At 33.0% G+C, this 17,126-nt stretch overlaps 2 protein-coding genes across 3 annotated transcripts; both read left to right on the top strand.

Annotated features, from left to right (window-relative positions):
- The first annotated feature begins 1,215 nt into the window (after positions 1-1,215).
- On the top strand, positions 1,216-4,441 carry LOC132065533 (F-box/FBD/LRR-repeat protein At4g26340-like). The gene is made up of 4 exons (XM_059458964.1): positions 1,216-2,828; positions 3,028-3,423; positions 3,520-3,675; positions 3,795-4,441. Exons 1-3 carry the CDS (start codon positions 2,607-2,609, stop codon positions 3,652-3,654), a joined length of 753 nt encoding a protein of 250 aa, XP_059314947.1. The 5' UTR covers positions 1,216-2,606; the 3' UTR covers positions 3,655-3,675; positions 3,795-4,441.
- A 1,867-nt stretch (positions 4,442-6,308) lies between these two features.
- On the top strand, positions 6,309-10,027 carry LOC132065532 (uncharacterized). 2 transcript variants are annotated; one of them, XM_059458963.1, is made up of 3 exons: positions 6,309-6,512; positions 8,063-9,333; positions 9,586-10,027. In XM_059458963.1, exons 2-3 carry the CDS (start codon positions 8,182-8,184, stop codon positions 10,000-10,002), a joined length of 1,569 nt encoding a protein of 522 aa, XP_059314946.1. In that variant the 5' UTR covers positions 6,309-6,512; positions 8,063-8,181; the 3' UTR covers positions 10,003-10,027. The 2 variants fall into 2 exon arrangements, with proteins under 2 accessions (XP_059314946.1, XP_059314945.1); XM_059458962.1 differs by having other exon boundaries at positions 6,311-6,512; positions 8,063-10,027.
- The last annotated feature ends 7,099 nt before the right edge of the window (positions 10,028-17,126 follow it).

Here is a 17,126-nt window from a genome sequence, read left to right as displayed (position 1 = left end):
ATCATGGCATCTAGAACCCAACGAGACAAATCTTTCCAGAATAAAACATGCTTAGTCACAAGTAAAGAGATCAAAAGTGTACAACTTATTTAACTGAAGATTTTAATATGCTTAGTCAAATATACTTGGAATTAAAATTAGAATTTATCAATAACTAATGGACCAAAGTGCTACTCTTTCCATCCCAATTTATGTAATATAATTTGACTTAGGCATGGAGTTTACAAAAAAAAAAAAAAAAAAAAAGATTTTGAAACTTATGATCTAAAACAAGCCATATATATATGTGGGGCTATAAATTATTTCATTATAGAAAAAATGAAAGTTTTAAGTTAAATTATTTCTAAATATAGAAATATATTATTCTTTTAGATACAGACTACACAAGAATGTGTATTACATAAATTGGACAAACGGAGTATTAAATCGTACTTCATCCGTCTCAAAATATTTGTGCAATCAACCCTGCTCAACTTTGACCAAAGTTGTTACGACACACTTTACCTTTTCCGAAATCCTATTACCCCCTAAACTATTTTAAAGTGTAATAAACAACACCCTAAGTGCTGACGTGGCATAGAGAGTGGCAAAATGAAAGTTACGAAAATAATTTCAAAATTAATTAACAGGTACAAGTGTCATTTTTTGATTGGACATTACACAATTAAATACATCTAATCAATTAGTCTCCTCCATCTTCTACACCTCTTGTCACACGCACAAGGGAGGACCTGAACATTGATTTTCTTGGAGATGAAAAAGGATTGAGATAATAGGAAAAAAGAAAAAAGGGATTTTAATGGGGCAAAAAAACAAGAAAAAAAAGATTTAAAGCAAAAAAAGTATGTGAAGCACGTGTCATACGTTATGTATGCCATGTCAGCATTAAGGTTGCAAAGAAATAAGGAAAAATTATAGTTTAGGGGGTAATAGGATCGGGGAAACGCAAGGCGTGTCGTACCAATTTTGGTCAAAGATGAGGGGTACTAGTGCCTTATCTCTTCTATTTAACCCAAGATAAAATTAAATAATTTTTTTATTTTACCCTTGTATTAATTACATCAATGGATTGATTTTATGAGTTCACGCACCAATATTTAATTTTATCATTAATGGAGTAAATATTTATTGAAGAGAACATCGTGAAAATGTTAAGAGGGTAAGATAATCAAAATACTATCCTTATAAATATTTTCTTAATGGGCGTGTAAATCCCTAATTCCAAAATGTGCCAAGACTGAGAAATGCTGTTTTGCTGCTTCTGCTAAACCATACATTCTCAGCAACTGTAAGTTCCTTTCTATTTTGTTTTAGACAGTAAAATTAGTTTTGATATTTTATTGGTTTTGTTTTTGAGAATTAAATATTAAGTGAATACTGTGCATTATATATTCATTGATTATGTGATTGTGATTGAACTGGTTTTCTGCTCCACACTTGTAAAGGAAATAAGGTTCACTGAGCCTTAAAATAATGGTATAAACTATTTTCTTTAATGTATCCAAATGAATTAATGGTAAAAAAAACACTTAACTATCATTTTTTCGAGAGTTTCACACTCCAACTATTAGTTGTTTTCTTTTCCTACCTGAATTATCACCATTTATATATTAAAACAGAGGGGATCTTAGTAGCTCAGTTGTTTAGCTACCTGAACTTTTACCTTGTTGATGAGGGTTCGATTCTCATCTCGTAATCTCCTCTCTCATTTCTCCTTCCCCACCCCCAATGTAATTAAAGAAAGTTAAAAATTAAAAAAACAATATGTATATTAAAGCACACCTCAACTATCAGCTGATCTATTTTCCTACCTGATAGGGTTTAGGGTTTTCAGGTAGGAGGTAGGAAAAGGGAACAGGTAATAGTTGAAATGTGTTTTCAACTTTTCATACATAGATGGTGATAGTTCAGATAAGAAAAGGGAACAACCGATAGTTGGGGTGTGAAACTCGTGGAAAAACCATAGTTCGGGTGTGTGTTTTTCCTAAGATTCTCATGTCTGTCATGTATAAAGGACAGCCTGATGCACAAAGCATCACGCGTTCACGTCAGTACGGGGAAGAGCCACACCCTGAAGGGGTGGGATGTAGCCCGATGCACAGAGCATCTTCGCTAGGTTCTATAATTATTTGAAGTATCACTTAGTAATGTTAAATGTGACATTATTTTCAGTTCCCATTGTTTTCAATTGCTGACTTTCCCAGCAATTTGAGAGTTTTCAAATTGTGGGCTTAAAGCCACTAAGATTATATGGGCCATGCAAATTTGATGTCATATATCTAGCCAAAATCTCGAAACAGCTAGTAATTAAGCTAATTGCATCAGTTATAATGACCTGTTACTGGGAAGGTCTTTTTATTCTGTAGCAATGATCAATCTCATTTCATATGTTTTTTCGAAGCAACAGGTAATTTAATTCTCGTTGCTGTTTCTTCATTTTATTCAAGAAGTATTGATGGAAGGTGTTCTTGGCGTAAAAAATGCAAGTCATACATCCTTGCTTTTCTTCTTGCAATTGTGGTGTATTGATTTGACGACGTGATTAGTTATCTTTTGTATTTTTTTCCTACTTTCTCCAGATTCTTTTTGGTGATTGTTGTTGACTGATGCCTCCTACGGGCAAAAAAAATCATTGCCCCAATGTTCTCAGCAACCTTCCTGAGGATGTAATCAATGCCATTCTGATGTTTTTACCTTTACAAGATGCTGTCCGGACAAGCATTTTATCAAAGAAATGGAGGTACAACTGGTGCAGACTCCAGGCATTGACTCTTGATCGTAGTCTTTGGAAATCAGAAAAGGATAAAGAATATCCTACAACTAAATTGGTAAATGTTATGTACCACATTTTGAACTTTGTCACCAGACCGATTACTAAGTTTTCCCTGGATCCTCCTTATTTGGAAAGTGGTCCCAAGATTGACAACTTTACATTTCCTTTCTAAAAATGGCATTAACCATCTTGTTCTTAACCTCACATCGACGAACCTGTACAAATTGCCGCTTTCATTTTTCACATGTTTGCAGATGAAGCATCTGACTCTCCAATATTGTTTAATACTTCCTCCACCTGACTTCACAGGATTTGATAGGTTAATTAGGCTGGAACTATACAACGTCACAATTTCTTCCAAATCTCTTGAAAGTTTAATCGGTCATGCCCAGTTTCTCGAGCATTTGGCGCTGGTTAATGCTCCGGTCTTAGATATTTCAGATCACATTCAAATTAATACTCCCAAGCTGAGATTCTTAGACTATACAAGCAGTATAAGATCTATTTCTTTAGTAAATGTCCCTCTTCTTGAGAAACTTTTTTTGACAAGTGACGAACCTTCAGAGAACTCAAGAATATGCGATATTGCCACATTTTTCGAATCTTGCAATTCTCTCGAGCATCTCGACTTGAGTTCCGATAATATCAAGGTAAATGTAAATGCTGCTTCACGACTTCAATTTGATGACTTCCATAGATGTATCCATTTTGTGGCATGATTAAGATTTTTAGCATTTTATTCTTAGGTCTTCGCTGAAGGTGGCGTACCAAAGAGGCTTCCCTTTGATCTTATCTGTGTGAAACGGCTATGCCTATGTATTGGTTTTGATGAAGTAGATGTGGTCTTGTGTGGACTTTGCTTGCTAAGAAGCTTCCCATAATTACAATATCTGGAAATTGAGGTTCTTATAATTATTTGACTCTGGTTTTTTCTCGTTTGTTAGTTAGTGACTTTCTTATTTTCTCGCTCTTTAGATGCTCCCTATGTTAAAAAAGATGTCTTTCTGTTAATCTTTCTTAGGTGAAATATTGTTGTGTTGATGTTCCCGCTCTAGAATGTCTAGAAGTGGAAGGTTGCTCAGACTTGACTTTTCCTCACCTCATAGAAGTTAAGCTATTCGTAATAGGCTCAATCCCAGAGATGCAGTTTATCAAGCTTCTTTTATCCAAGTCTCAGGTGCTGAAGAGAATGCTAATCGAGTCCTGGATAGAAGATATATGGAGAATAGACAAAAGACTTGATGAGCTTGCAAATTGTTGGCGTGCATCACCTGAAGCAGAAGTTGTCTTTGACCTTAATAAGGTTCCATATAACAATCCTGTTTGATCTTCTGGACTCTTTAGTCAGATCACCATGATCATCTTAAGCTGAGATCTTTTGAAAGTTGAAGTGAATAGAGAGAAACAAGTGTTGATACAGTAGATACTGGTTGATGGTGGAGGTGGTGAACCACTAGAGCAAGCCTCACTTGTCACATACTATAGATAAGTGAATCTTGATTATTGATGTTTTGGCTAGTCTGTTTTGTAATAACTTTGTCTTTACGAGGTAACCTTTCTACATTACTTAACTGTTGTTGAAAGAACTATGAAACGAGACTTTGGTTGTTGATTTCAAAGTTATGATGTGGGTTGTGATTTTATTGCTGTCTATTACGCCCTGGCTTACCTTTGTATGGGATTAATCTGGCCTGAGCTACTACTAGTTAGGTGTCTTCTTCCTAGTTTTCCATCATTGGATATAGTTTTCACAAAGTAGCAGGCATGCCTTAAACCAAACAATTAGACATGGCTGAACAGGTTTAGTTGCGAGATAACATAGAATTTATTTACATTTCTCAATGACCTATTAAATCTACTTGAAGATTATATTCTTATATTTCTACTGTAAATAATATTCCTAGATTTGCAATAATGTAGGGATACGTATGTTTATTGTATGAGAAGACATTGTTGTAGTTGTTGTAATTAGTGTTTGTGCAGTTTTTATTAGAAGATGATGCCATGTGGATACAAGGAGTAATCAAAGGTGGACTTCTTAAATTATCAATGTTATAGTTTACCTTTAAATAATTGAACATCATTCCACATTAAAAAATTATGGCTTTACGTTTTGTAACCTTGAAAACTATTTTTCATAATCATTCCAAAAGTTTGTAGCAATAGTTAGGAAATGGGTTTATTCCATGTTCACGTCCTCTCAAAGGTTCAATTCGTTGCACATACAGTATATAAACTCCTCGACAAGTGGTTTAGCAACTAAGATTACCTTAAATTACAAGATGCAAGAATTTAATAGGGTTATTTTAGGAGATACTGAAAGGACTTAAAACGCTCTAATCAAAAGAAGAACTTTTAAGGCATCCATTAAAAATATCTATTCATAATTCATTGGTCCTTGGACCAAAACGCTCTAATTAAAAGAAGAACTTTTAAGGAATCCATTAAAAATATCTATTAATAATTCATTGGTCCTTGGACCAAACAGCCCTTTATTTTTTAGCATCTTCATATGGATATATGTTGTATTTGACTTTGTAAGAGTGAGGTGATTCGAAGTTTGTGAATTCGAGTTCTAATTCTTTAAAGTTCTTGGGTTCTTAATTAATAATTTGTACATATTCGACAAAAATTTTAATACAAATATATGGTTCGTGACAAAAGTTTTCTAGTCCAACTCCCAAGGAGCTCCGCTCCTGTTTGTAGAACTATATTACCATCAAACATAAAGTAACAAAATAAATTTACTAAATACACGAGTAATTAAGTGGTGAGACTGTTATTAATTTGTACTTCTTGCGTTCATTTTTACTTGTCATGTATTGATTTGGTATCAGGGGCAGATCCACACCATTGGGTGTGGGTTCACAGGAACCCACAACTTTTATCCGAATCTTGTATTTATAATGTGAAACCCTTCAAATATATAAGAAATTTGAGAGACCCACAATAGAGACACTTGGTCAGAAGCATGTGCCAAATTTCAAATCTGGATCCCTTTATTTGTGCAACCAAAAATAGAATAACAACTTTATTATATCACCCCTAATTATTGCTAAGTAAGAAATAAATAAAACATATTTTAAAAGTTATGCAACCACTAAAAATTCCTTGAACTTGTCAACCCAATAATTAATAATAAGGGTAAAATAGGTATGAAATAGTAAATTATCTCTTTATTTTCCAAACTGGACAATTAGAAAAGGACAACTATTTTTAATATACAGGACAAATAAAAATAGACACAGGGATTAGTAAATTTGTCCATATTCACCTGCAAAGGGATACAAAATGGACGATTCAATTAATTGAAAGTTTAGTGTGCTTTGTCAAATACTGCCTCCATTCACTTTTAGTTGTCCACTTTGGACTTTTCATGCTGTTTAAGAAATAATAAATGAAGTGCATAATTTACTAATGTTCTCATATTAATTGATGCATATTAAAAGTGAAATTTTATTTTTGGAATACGGACAAGTAAAAGTGAACGGAGGGAGCATATAATAACAGGAACTAGAACCCGAGTTTATCAATAATTGATGGAACAAAAGTGCTACTCTATTACCTTATTACTATTTTGGAACAGAAAAAAACACTGTCGTTTTGTGCTCTATCTAACAAAAAATCAATTAAAAATGAGTCAAGGGCCAATTGGGGTTAAACAAATAGTACCTAATTTCATTACGTGCAAGAGAGAAATGCTGTTTTGCTGCCTCTCAGTGTTGTCATAGCAGCAACTGTAAGTTTCTTTTCCCTCTATTTTCTTTTAGAAATTAAAAGTGGTGTTGATATTTTATTGGTTTTGTTTTTGAGAATGAAATACTGTGCATTAGATATTCATTGAATAAGTGAATGTGATTGTGTTTTTTGTGCTCCATACTTGTCAAGGAAATAACAGTCACTTAGCTTGTAGATAATGACATAAACGAATATTTTTACTATATACAAATATCACATTATGGGTGTGTTTATTTTAATCCAGTGGGAGTGGAGGAAGGGTAGAGTGTACAGACAAGAGATGGACACACCTTGAGAGGTAGAGAAGTTGTTTCTGATAGACCCTCGGCTCAAGGAAAAGCATATCAAGGCAGATGTTTGGTAAGCAAGTAAAAGAAAAATATCCCAAGAGCATTTATACGTAATCAAACATAACACTACGGGGGTGGGATGGGGGGATGGGATGGTGAAGGTGTGAGGGTTGGGTGGGCGGGGAGGAGATAATGAATTTGAAATGTCACTTATAGAACTTGTTTTCCTGTGTCCATTAGGGAAGTCATTTTTCTCATTTTTAAGGAACTCGTTTTTTTAGAGAAAATATTTTCCGGAACAATTTGACCAACCAAACATGAAAAAATTGAAAAACATTTTTTAGAAAATGCTTTCCCCCACACGAAACACACCCTATGCTTTTCCTAAGATTCTCATGTGTAAAGGGCAGCCCGGTGCATAATGCATTTTGCATTCACGTAGGGTCTGGAAAGGGCGTATTCTAACGGGGTGGGATGTTGGCAGTTTACCCTGATGAAACCATGTTGATTCCATTGTTCGAACCCGTGACTTAGCAAAGGCGAATGCAGCCTTGTAGCACGGGTTCATCTGAACTCAGCACTTTCCACGCAAAGTATAAATTTATGCATAAGAATTCACTAAAATTGTAACAAATACTGTACTAGGTCTGAACCCATAATTAAAATATTAGGTTTGATGCTAAAAATTTTAAAGGTTAAACCTGTGGATTTTAAATTTTGTTCTACTTATAGGTCACGTGGAGACAATTTTAATGTTGCTCCAAGGCTCCCATTCTCATGTCTGTCATGTGTAATAGTAAGTAGTTTATTTTGCACTTTTTCAAACCCCTTTCCCTCTTGAATTTTGATCCCTTTAAATATTCTTCAGTAGAGTGGCGCAGAGAAAGTGTTAATAATCTTTCTATCTGGCCTCTATAATTGTAACTAATAAATGTTAAAGCTTCTGGGATTAAACGTAGGGAGTATCTGTTGAGTTAAACTACAAGTCTACAACTAGTGGAACTAAAATACTTGGTGCTGATATTTTCTTTTAGGCTTGAAACAGATTAATGCAACATCTTCTTGGTCAAATAGTGAAGAAAACTCCAACGAACTCAACTAGAAAAGAAAACAATCTTTAAAGCACCTAAAAGTAAACAACCAGGAACATGTGGTTCATAGTTGATGCATCAGATTCTTAACAGTGTTTCATTTGTATTTCTTTTGTGTGCATACGACTGTTAGATTGATCTTATCACTAAATATTTACTTTATGATTCAGTTTCAAAATTCAATGAAGAAGTATTTTCCCAAGTACCAAAACCGAGTTTGACGCCTCATAATCAACCTAACCAGGAAGCAAATGTCAACCAATTAGAAGAACCATTGGATTCATTCCAGATGACTTCTTATCAAGTTAAGCATGAGGATCAGGTTCGCTTAGCTGCTTCGGTTGATGTGGTAAGACTTCTTATAAAACAAGGAATGTCATTTTGGGGTTATGATGAATCTGAATCATCACATGACAGGGGTAATTTTCTTGAAATTCTTTCATGGTATGCGAAAAGGTCCGAGGACGTTCATGATTTTGTATTGGAACATGCTCCACAAAATGATCAAATGACTTCTCCGATGATTCAAAAAGATATTGTGACTGCATGTAAGATAGAAACAATTAAGGCTATCATAGATGAATTAAACGGCGACTACTTTGCCTTATTGGTTGATAAATCTTTTGATGTGTTGCACAAGGAGCAAATGACTATTGTTCTACGATATATTGATAGAAGGGGATTTGTGATGGAGCGTATCATTGACATTGTCCATGTTCAAGATACTGGTGTTTTATCTTTAAAGAGGGCAATCGTTGATTTACTTGCTCATCATTCCTTGAGTCTATCTTATGTGCGTGGACAATGTTATGATGTAGAGAGTGACATGCATGATAATATCAAAGGTCTTAAGATGTTGATTAGACAAGAAAATAGATCGGCTCATTCTCTTCACTGTTTCGCTCATCAACTTCAACATACTCTTGTTATGGTTTCTGCACAATGTGTTCAAGTGGGGCAACTTGTATTATTGGTTTCAAATATTATGAATGTGTTGGGAGCTATGGATGAATTCCAAGTATCTCAACGAGAAAAAATTCGAGAGGCATTAGATATGGGTGAGCTTACAACTGGTAGGAACTTGCTACAAGAACTTGATCTTATTAAAGCTGGTGATATTAGTTGGGGATCTCACTACAAATCTTTTAGCAATTTTATCCTTTTGTTTGGCTCCATTATAGATATACTTGATGCTATTGTTACAGATGCACATTCTTTAGATGAAAGAGCTAGGGCATCGGAATATCTCAGAACTAGTCAAACATTTGAGATTGCTTTTATATTGCACTTGATGAAAGATGTTTTAGCAATCACATATGAGCTTAATGAATCCTTACAAAAGAAGGAGGAGGACATTGCAAATGCTATGCTACTTGTTGAAATAGCAAAGGGAATGTTGCCAAAGTTAAAGGACAATGGATGGGATCCCCTTATTGATAAGGTATCAACATTTTGTATCAAACATAACATTTTGATACCTAATTTTGATGAGCCATATGTTACCTTTGGAAGACGACGTAAACCTGCCGATTATAATGTCTTACATCATTATCATGTTGATGTGTTTTGTAAAATTGTTGATTGGCAACTTCAAGAACTTAATGATCTTTTTGACAAGGTGACAATTGATTTGCTTCATGGAGTTGCTTGTTTGAATCCAATTGACTCATTTTCTAGTTTTGATATTAGGAAGGTAATGAGAATGGCCGAATTATATCCTGATGACTTTGATGAGTTTAGTATGGGTGCTCTTGAGAATCAACTTGCGACTTACATTATTGATGTTCGTGATATTGATGAAAGGTTCTCCAATGTAAATGGACTTTGTGACCTTTCAAGAAAATTAGTTCAGACAAAGAAGCATCTAAATTATCATCTTGTATTCCGCTTAGTGAAACTTGCCTTGCTTCTACCAATTGCAACTGCATCCGTTGAAAGAGCTTTTTCGGCCGTGAAGTTTATCAAGAATGATATGTTGGACAGAATGGATCATGAATTTTTGAGAGGTTGCTTAATACCTTACGTAGAAAGAGAGGTATTTGATGCTATTTCTAATGATGCTATTATAAAAACTTTTCAAGAGATGAAATCTCGTCAAGTACAATTGTAATAGTTTATTTGAGTTGTGCTTTCAATAGTAGAACTGTGTTTCCTTGACTTTATGGCGTGTTTTCTTCTTTATATTTTGAATGTCGTGGTGAAAGTTCTGCAGCTGGCACTGATATGCTTGATATGTTACTTCATAACAAACAAACAAACTAATTAAGGAAGTACATTAAACTGTGTTGTTCCATTTTTTCCTCCTTTCTTTCCTATGCACAGTCAGTTGAAATGATGCACTGGGAGATTACGTTTTAATTGGCTAAGCCAATTTTTTTTAAGGAAAATGAAAAGAACTACTGCTCTTAGGTATTCCCAAATTGTGTAATGTATCCCACTTAAGGTGTAAATAGCCTTGCCTGTGACTAAAGGACGTGAAAATAACACTTGGTCATTGTGACGAAAAAAATTGAATAATGAGTAACCCACTTATACCAATAAAAAGTTGGATTATTGTACGAATGCTAATCTCCTATTAGCCCCATTACAATAACAATTCTTGTTACTAGGTCATTGTATTTATCATTTCTAGATATGGTACAAGACAATATAAAGTTTTGTTGATTAGGCAATTACACCAATCCAAATATCCAAAAATAGTTAAGGGACTGGTTCAACAGTCAAGGTCAGGTTATACTATTCTTGCTAGTAGACTAGTCCTTTTTTATCTGCTTAAAAGCCTTCTCTAGCTGAAACAAGCTTTTTCATTTATGAACATTTCTTTGAAAGGATCATACACATACTTGTGTTTTTGGTTCTTTCTTTCTTTTGAGAAAACCATGAAATATGGAAATATTTTGATTAATATAAGACATATGGTTTGGTTGACAACTGTGGTTCATTATACTATTGAATCACTTTTTGCAGTTTGGATATATTTATGTAATGTCAAAGTTGTATATTGACACATCTAGTGTTCCCTTTCCTTCCACCACAACAGGACAGCCTGCACTCACTACCTAAAAAGGTAAATATTCAACTATGTTTCATTTTAAGTGACATCTTTTTTACTAATTCATTAAAAGAAGAATGATATTTTTATTGAAAACAATTTAACTATAAGTTCCAAGTTTCTCATTTTACCATACAAACTAAGAAGCCTTTCCTATTCCGTACTGAATCAAATATCCCCACATGATTGGCACTGAGGGAGTAATTAAAACTATTATTTAGTACTCTCAATGTATTTTCTTTAAGAAATTTAAGATATGGAAAATATTTTTCTTTTTTTTTTTTCATGTTTGGTTGGTTAAACTATTTTGAAAAATATTTTCTCTAGGAAGACAAACTCGTTAAAAAATCGGTAAAATAACTTCACTGAATGTAGGAAAAATAAATTTTATAAGTGGAATTTCATGTTGATTGCCCCTCCCCTCCCCCACCCCACCCCACCCGCACCCAACCACATAGTGTTTACCTAAATCAATATATAGATGGTCTTGGATTAATGTTATTTACCTACCAAATGCCAGACAAAAAAATGAGCCTTGCATAGAAAAGAAAAGGGAAAAATAAGTGGCTAAGTTGATTAGATTCCCAATATTAACAAACAAACCAAAAAAAAAAAAAAAAAAAAAAAAGAGAAGATAGTCATAGTTGCTTTTATTACTTGTTTTTTTTTTTTTTTTTTTTTTTTTTTTTTGGTGGATCCAGGGTTGACCCCTGGCTACTTGATCAGTTAGGTTGGTGCCTTCATTAGAGGTCTTAGCTTTTAGTACTTAATCATCATAGAAAATGTGGATACTTAGATGTTGATATAAATAACATATAAATAATCAATACAGCTATACATGATTCTTCCATAGAATAAGTGAGTAAATTAATTTGTCGGCTTTTTAAGGAAGTATTGGTTAGAATATTCCACTTGACTGTCTATACTTTACTTGACAACTTTTAAACACCGAGGAAAAATGGTAAGTATTTCTTCATTCTTAATCAGAGGTCTTGAATTCGAACTTTGATATTAAGTTACATTGATAGGGAGCGATTACGCTCAATGCGGATATTCTCGGCATGAATTCGGATTTGATTGGACCCCAATACGAATAGCAGACACAAGATGAAAAATAAAGAGCAGTCCGATGCACAAAACGTGGTAGCATTGTCCGGGGAAGAGACAGGTGATGGAAAATAAGAAAAAAAAAATATATGGCAAGTTTCTTCAAAGTTAAAAACATAATTAAGAATCTCATTTAATCGGAATGTTCCCTTTTATGGATGACTTTAAATTTAAAAATGCCTTTTTTATATACTTTTAGTCATGTTGATGTTCTCACTTTATACGCTTTTAATGGAATTTTCGTACTTTACTCTGGAGTAACACAGGGAGGATGACAATGGAATTCTTTTTTAATTCTAACAGAGTATTTTGAGTTGTTCACCTAGATTTTAACTTTGTCATAGAGCTTCAATTTCTCCTTTTCTCTTTCGTAATAGCTAATGCCTAATTGGTCCATTTATTTATTTTTTAATTTAAAGGATTTGCATGCACTCAGGGTGTGTTTAGTATAAAAGAAAAAAAATCACGGAAATATTTTGCTGGAAAATAAGTGAATTTCATACTTATTTTTTATGTCTGGTAAATAAACAAACATTATTGTTTCAAAAGCAGAGGCAGTTCCAAAGCTTTACTTATACATTCACAATAACCAATAGTTTTGTTCACTATATATCCATTAAAAAATTCACTAAACATATATAAATATTTGATTGTAAACTCAGTTAATATTGCAAATTAATTTAAGATTACTCTAAGAACCCATAAACTTCAAATACTGAATTCGCCTTTGTCCAAAAGCATTTATATATAATCTAAAAAAATATGACGAGGATGGGGTGTAAAGAGAGTTTGGATTTTTTTTTTGGTTGGGGTTGGGGGGTCAGTGCAGGGGAAGTGGAGGGTGTGGAGTGTGGTAGTTCGACCGAATGTTGTAGGGTGAGTAGGAGACAATCAATGTATAACGTCGCTTATATCCACTCAAATATATGTTGTCCAAATGCTTAATAATTAACTTAGTTAAAAATTATAGCCCTGCAAAAATAAAATATTTGTAGCACTACATGTCAAAAACCAAAAACAAAAAAGAGAGGAAAAAAGTATGAAAATGACAAGAATTAATTTTGATGTGTGACACTTGTCGACATTACTATAAATTGTTTGTCTGCATTTTAAAGTTTTGCTTTCACTTTCCAAAGTTGAATTCCATGCAACTTTGACGCTGACACTTCTAACTTAACGGTCCCTTTCTCAAGTTACCAGAACCAACTTTCGGGAGGTTTCTCTTTTTTCAATTTGGTGTTAGATACTTATTTTGCGGTTCGACTAATATGAATGTGCGTTAAAAAAAATTCACTAATTTAGGAGTAAAACAAGGGGAGCTAGAAGTCTTGATGCGCGTTTGACCGAACCAAATAGCTTTTGCTCAAACAGTGTATTTGTGTTAAAATATTCATTAAATATATCCAAATATTAAATTTATAACTCGGTTATTATCACTTGAAATCTTATTCTAAAATTCAGAACCCACAAAGTTGAAATCTCTGCTCCTCCTCGGATCAAACACCCCTTTATCAAAGGCAACTTCATTCAAGGGCTTTAATATAAGATCTCTAATTAAAGATTGAAAAGTAAATATCATCTCAATACAATCTTTATTGATAACAACGGGGGCTTAATTGAATGAACTCTCACTCTCTTCTACTGTCTAAATAAAATATGATAAAAATATTTTCTTTTCTAAAAAATAAAAAATTTTGATTATCAAAAATCATTTTTCAAGGACATAAGTTGTATTAAAAGATAAATTTATATCACTGGTTCAACCGATGTATTAATAGAAATCTTTAAAGCACTGGAAAATGTCATCAAAATACAATTCAATTTGCTAATGTTATTGTCAATCTTTAATATTAAAAGTTTTTCCCATAAGCAAGTTGACACTTGACTTAAACAATAGTGAGTTAGTGAGTCATGATAAAATGAATAATTATAAATTTCTAGTCAAAAAGCAAATTGATAACCATATATAAACTACTCGTGTCTATCTAGTGGAGTCAATTTAAACAAAACATTATTTAAGTTATGATGTTGATCTTTTTTTCTGTTTAACTGGTTACCATATTTCTATTTTAAGTTCATATATATTTAATTAGTGTCTCTTAAACATTCAATAAATCACTCATTGCATATGAACAATTGAAACTGTAACATTGAGATGAAAGTTAATAAACCTAAAAAGTATTTAGAAGTTAAAGTAGTGTTTAAATATGAAAACATAGTTGACGTTTTGTGAATGAAAATTTGAAAAACTCCTAAAAACTTCTTTTTCAAATTTCAAATTTCATATTTCAACTTTGAAATTGAAATAATGAGTCAACTTGATAAACATATACTTATTTGAAATAAACTTTAAATAATTTCAAGTCTTTGAGCCAAAATCTATGTCCAAACGGGTCCGAGTTTTTCTAAGTTTTTACTCGTAAACTTCAAACATGTTTTCATACCCCCATCACAACTTTCAACTTCCAAACATCCTTTTATAATTTCAACTTCAAATCTTATTTTATTTTTTAATTCAACCAATTCGTGTCCAAACGCCTACAATGTTTTGGCAAATTCTCTTAGTTCTATGTCTTCTAGTAGAAAAATTGCTCCTGACAACACACACTAATGAGTTTAAATTAGATGCACCAATAATATAAATAAAAAATCTACATTATTAAATCATTTAAAGAATATGTATAAGTAACTCCACATAAAAGATGAAGTAGGAGGTAAGCCTTGAAGCAACAGTAAAGTTGTCTCTGTGTGATCTATAGGTCACGGGTTCAAACCGTGAAGCAACCACTAATGCTTGCATTAGAGTAAACTGTTTACTTCACACCCTTTGGAGTGCGGCCCTTCCCTGAACCCTACTAATGCGAGAATTGTTTTGTGCACTAGACTGCCCCTTTAAAATAAGATATGTTATCTGCTACAATATATAACATGATATAAAAGTTGTATTTGAATGAGTACTATTTATGAACCATCATGTGGTAGGATGAATAAATCCCTTCATTCTTAATCAAATACCTCGGGTTCGAGCTCTAAGTTGGAAAAAATTCTAGTAGGAAGAGCATTCCCCTTAATGAAACTTACGTAATATGAATTCAGATTAATCAAGGCCCAGTATAGACACCAGAAAGTGAACAACAACAACAGACCAGTGAAATCTCACAATATGGAGTCTGGTAGGGGTGTTCACGATTCGGTTTGACTCGGTTTTTGGTTAAAACCAAACCAAACTAATTAAGTCGGTTTTTTTTAATATTCAAACCAAACCATTATAGTATAAATTTCGGTTTTGGTTTTTTTGGTTTTGTCTGTTTTATTGGTTTGGTTCGTTTTTTGCTGTTTTTTCGGATTTTAAAAATGTATGAATACAAAGAACCTTTAAATTAAATGGTAACTAAATACAGCTTTGACGTGATCCATTCAAATCTAAGAATCTTCTTAATTATTTCATTAACTTTATTTAGGTATAGGCCTATGGCTATGGGTATAGGAATTACATAAACGTAATATCTACTTTTCATGATTCTAGTTATCTCCCTACATATAGCCTTTTGATATTACGTGTAATTCTCAGTGAATTTTTGTTAGCCAGACTCATCTTGTTTATGAAGCATTGAGAAGAAAGCACAAAAGTTAAAACGGAAAATGATAAACGTAAAAAGACAAAGTCATCTACCAAATCTTTTTAAATTCCAATTGCCATTTTCTTCCCTTTAATTTGTTACGAATAAAATGCTAGTTTATTAGTAGTAATTCAGATGGCATGTAAAAGAGGGAATTGCAAAATTGGATAAGGGGAAAAATTTATTTTACCTTTAGCAAATTTTTATTTTATTTTACCTTAAACTTAAATGGGCTACACTTTTCTTTCTAATTATTTTGAATTTATATTGGACTCGGGGTTCTTTAAAATTTTGAAGAAGATATATATATATATAATATTTTAAATATGTATGTATTTATCGGTTTGGTTCGGATTTTTTTGGTTTAGCATCAAACCAAACCAAATGTTATCGGTTTTTTAAAATTTAAAACCAAATCAAGTCAAACAAAGCCGGTTTTCGGTTTATTAAGTCGATTTGACTCGGTTTAATGGTTCGGATCGATTTTTCGGTCTCATTTGAACACCCTTAGTAAAGTGTACGTAGACCTTACCATACTTGGAAGAAAAAAATCATATTTATAAGAGATAAGGAAATTACAAAACAAAACTATTACTCCCTCCGTCCCAGTTTATGCGGCTCATTTTTCGTTTTTGGTTTGTTCCAAAAATAATTTCACATTTATATCTTTAGAAGTAATTTAATTTAAAATTTCTCTCTTATCTTTAATGAGATAATTTACAATTACACAAATCCCTTAGACTTATTTTGAATCACAAATTTTAAAAATCATCTTTTTTCTTTTTTAAATTTTCTGTCTAGTTAAATGGTGCCACATAATTTTTTATAGAAAGAGTAGTATGTAGTGTATGATATACTCATTAGTTAGTAGAAATAAAAACACAATAATCTTGGCTAAAGCCAGCTCACCCCATTGTATTTGTCAGGCCGGATCATTTTCCCACTTCCTCCACACGCGCCGATTCCGCGCGTTCACTTGTATCCCCAAATGCCACGTTGATATCGCAACCGGTTATCGCCGTTGACCAAAACCACTTCTCCGGGTTTATCCGGTAAAAAAACATAGATGAATTTACAGTACCTTATTCTTAAACAGCCTCAGGTAATTGTACGTCACGATTCCTGACTTGTACCTTACGTGGTCGTTTGGTTGCTAGTCAAAATAGTCCCGGGATTACAATCCCGGGACTAATTTATCCCATCTATTGGGATTATTTTATACCATCTAAAAGATGGTATAAAATAATCCGATAAAGATGAGTTAAGAAGGTATAAGTTGAGTTATTCAGCTAATTTTTATACCGCGTTTGGTACAAGGTATAAAATAATCCCGGATAAATCTATACCTTATACCAAACGCCAGATAAAATTAGTTACGCAAGATAACTCCATCTTATACCCTGAACCAAACGACCCCTACAAGGTAAAATTCAAGTCTTCAGCGGCGTCACTTTT

Source organism: Lycium ferocissimum, chromosome 7, assembly GCF_029784015.1.
Source record: "Lycium ferocissimum isolate CSIRO_LF1 chromosome 7, AGI_CSIRO_Lferr_CH_V1, whole genome shotgun sequence".
Classification (NCBI taxonomy): Eukaryota; Viridiplantae; Streptophyta; class Magnoliopsida; order Solanales; family Solanaceae; genus Lycium; species Lycium ferocissimum.
This window is presented reverse-complemented; position numbering and strand designations above follow the sequence as displayed.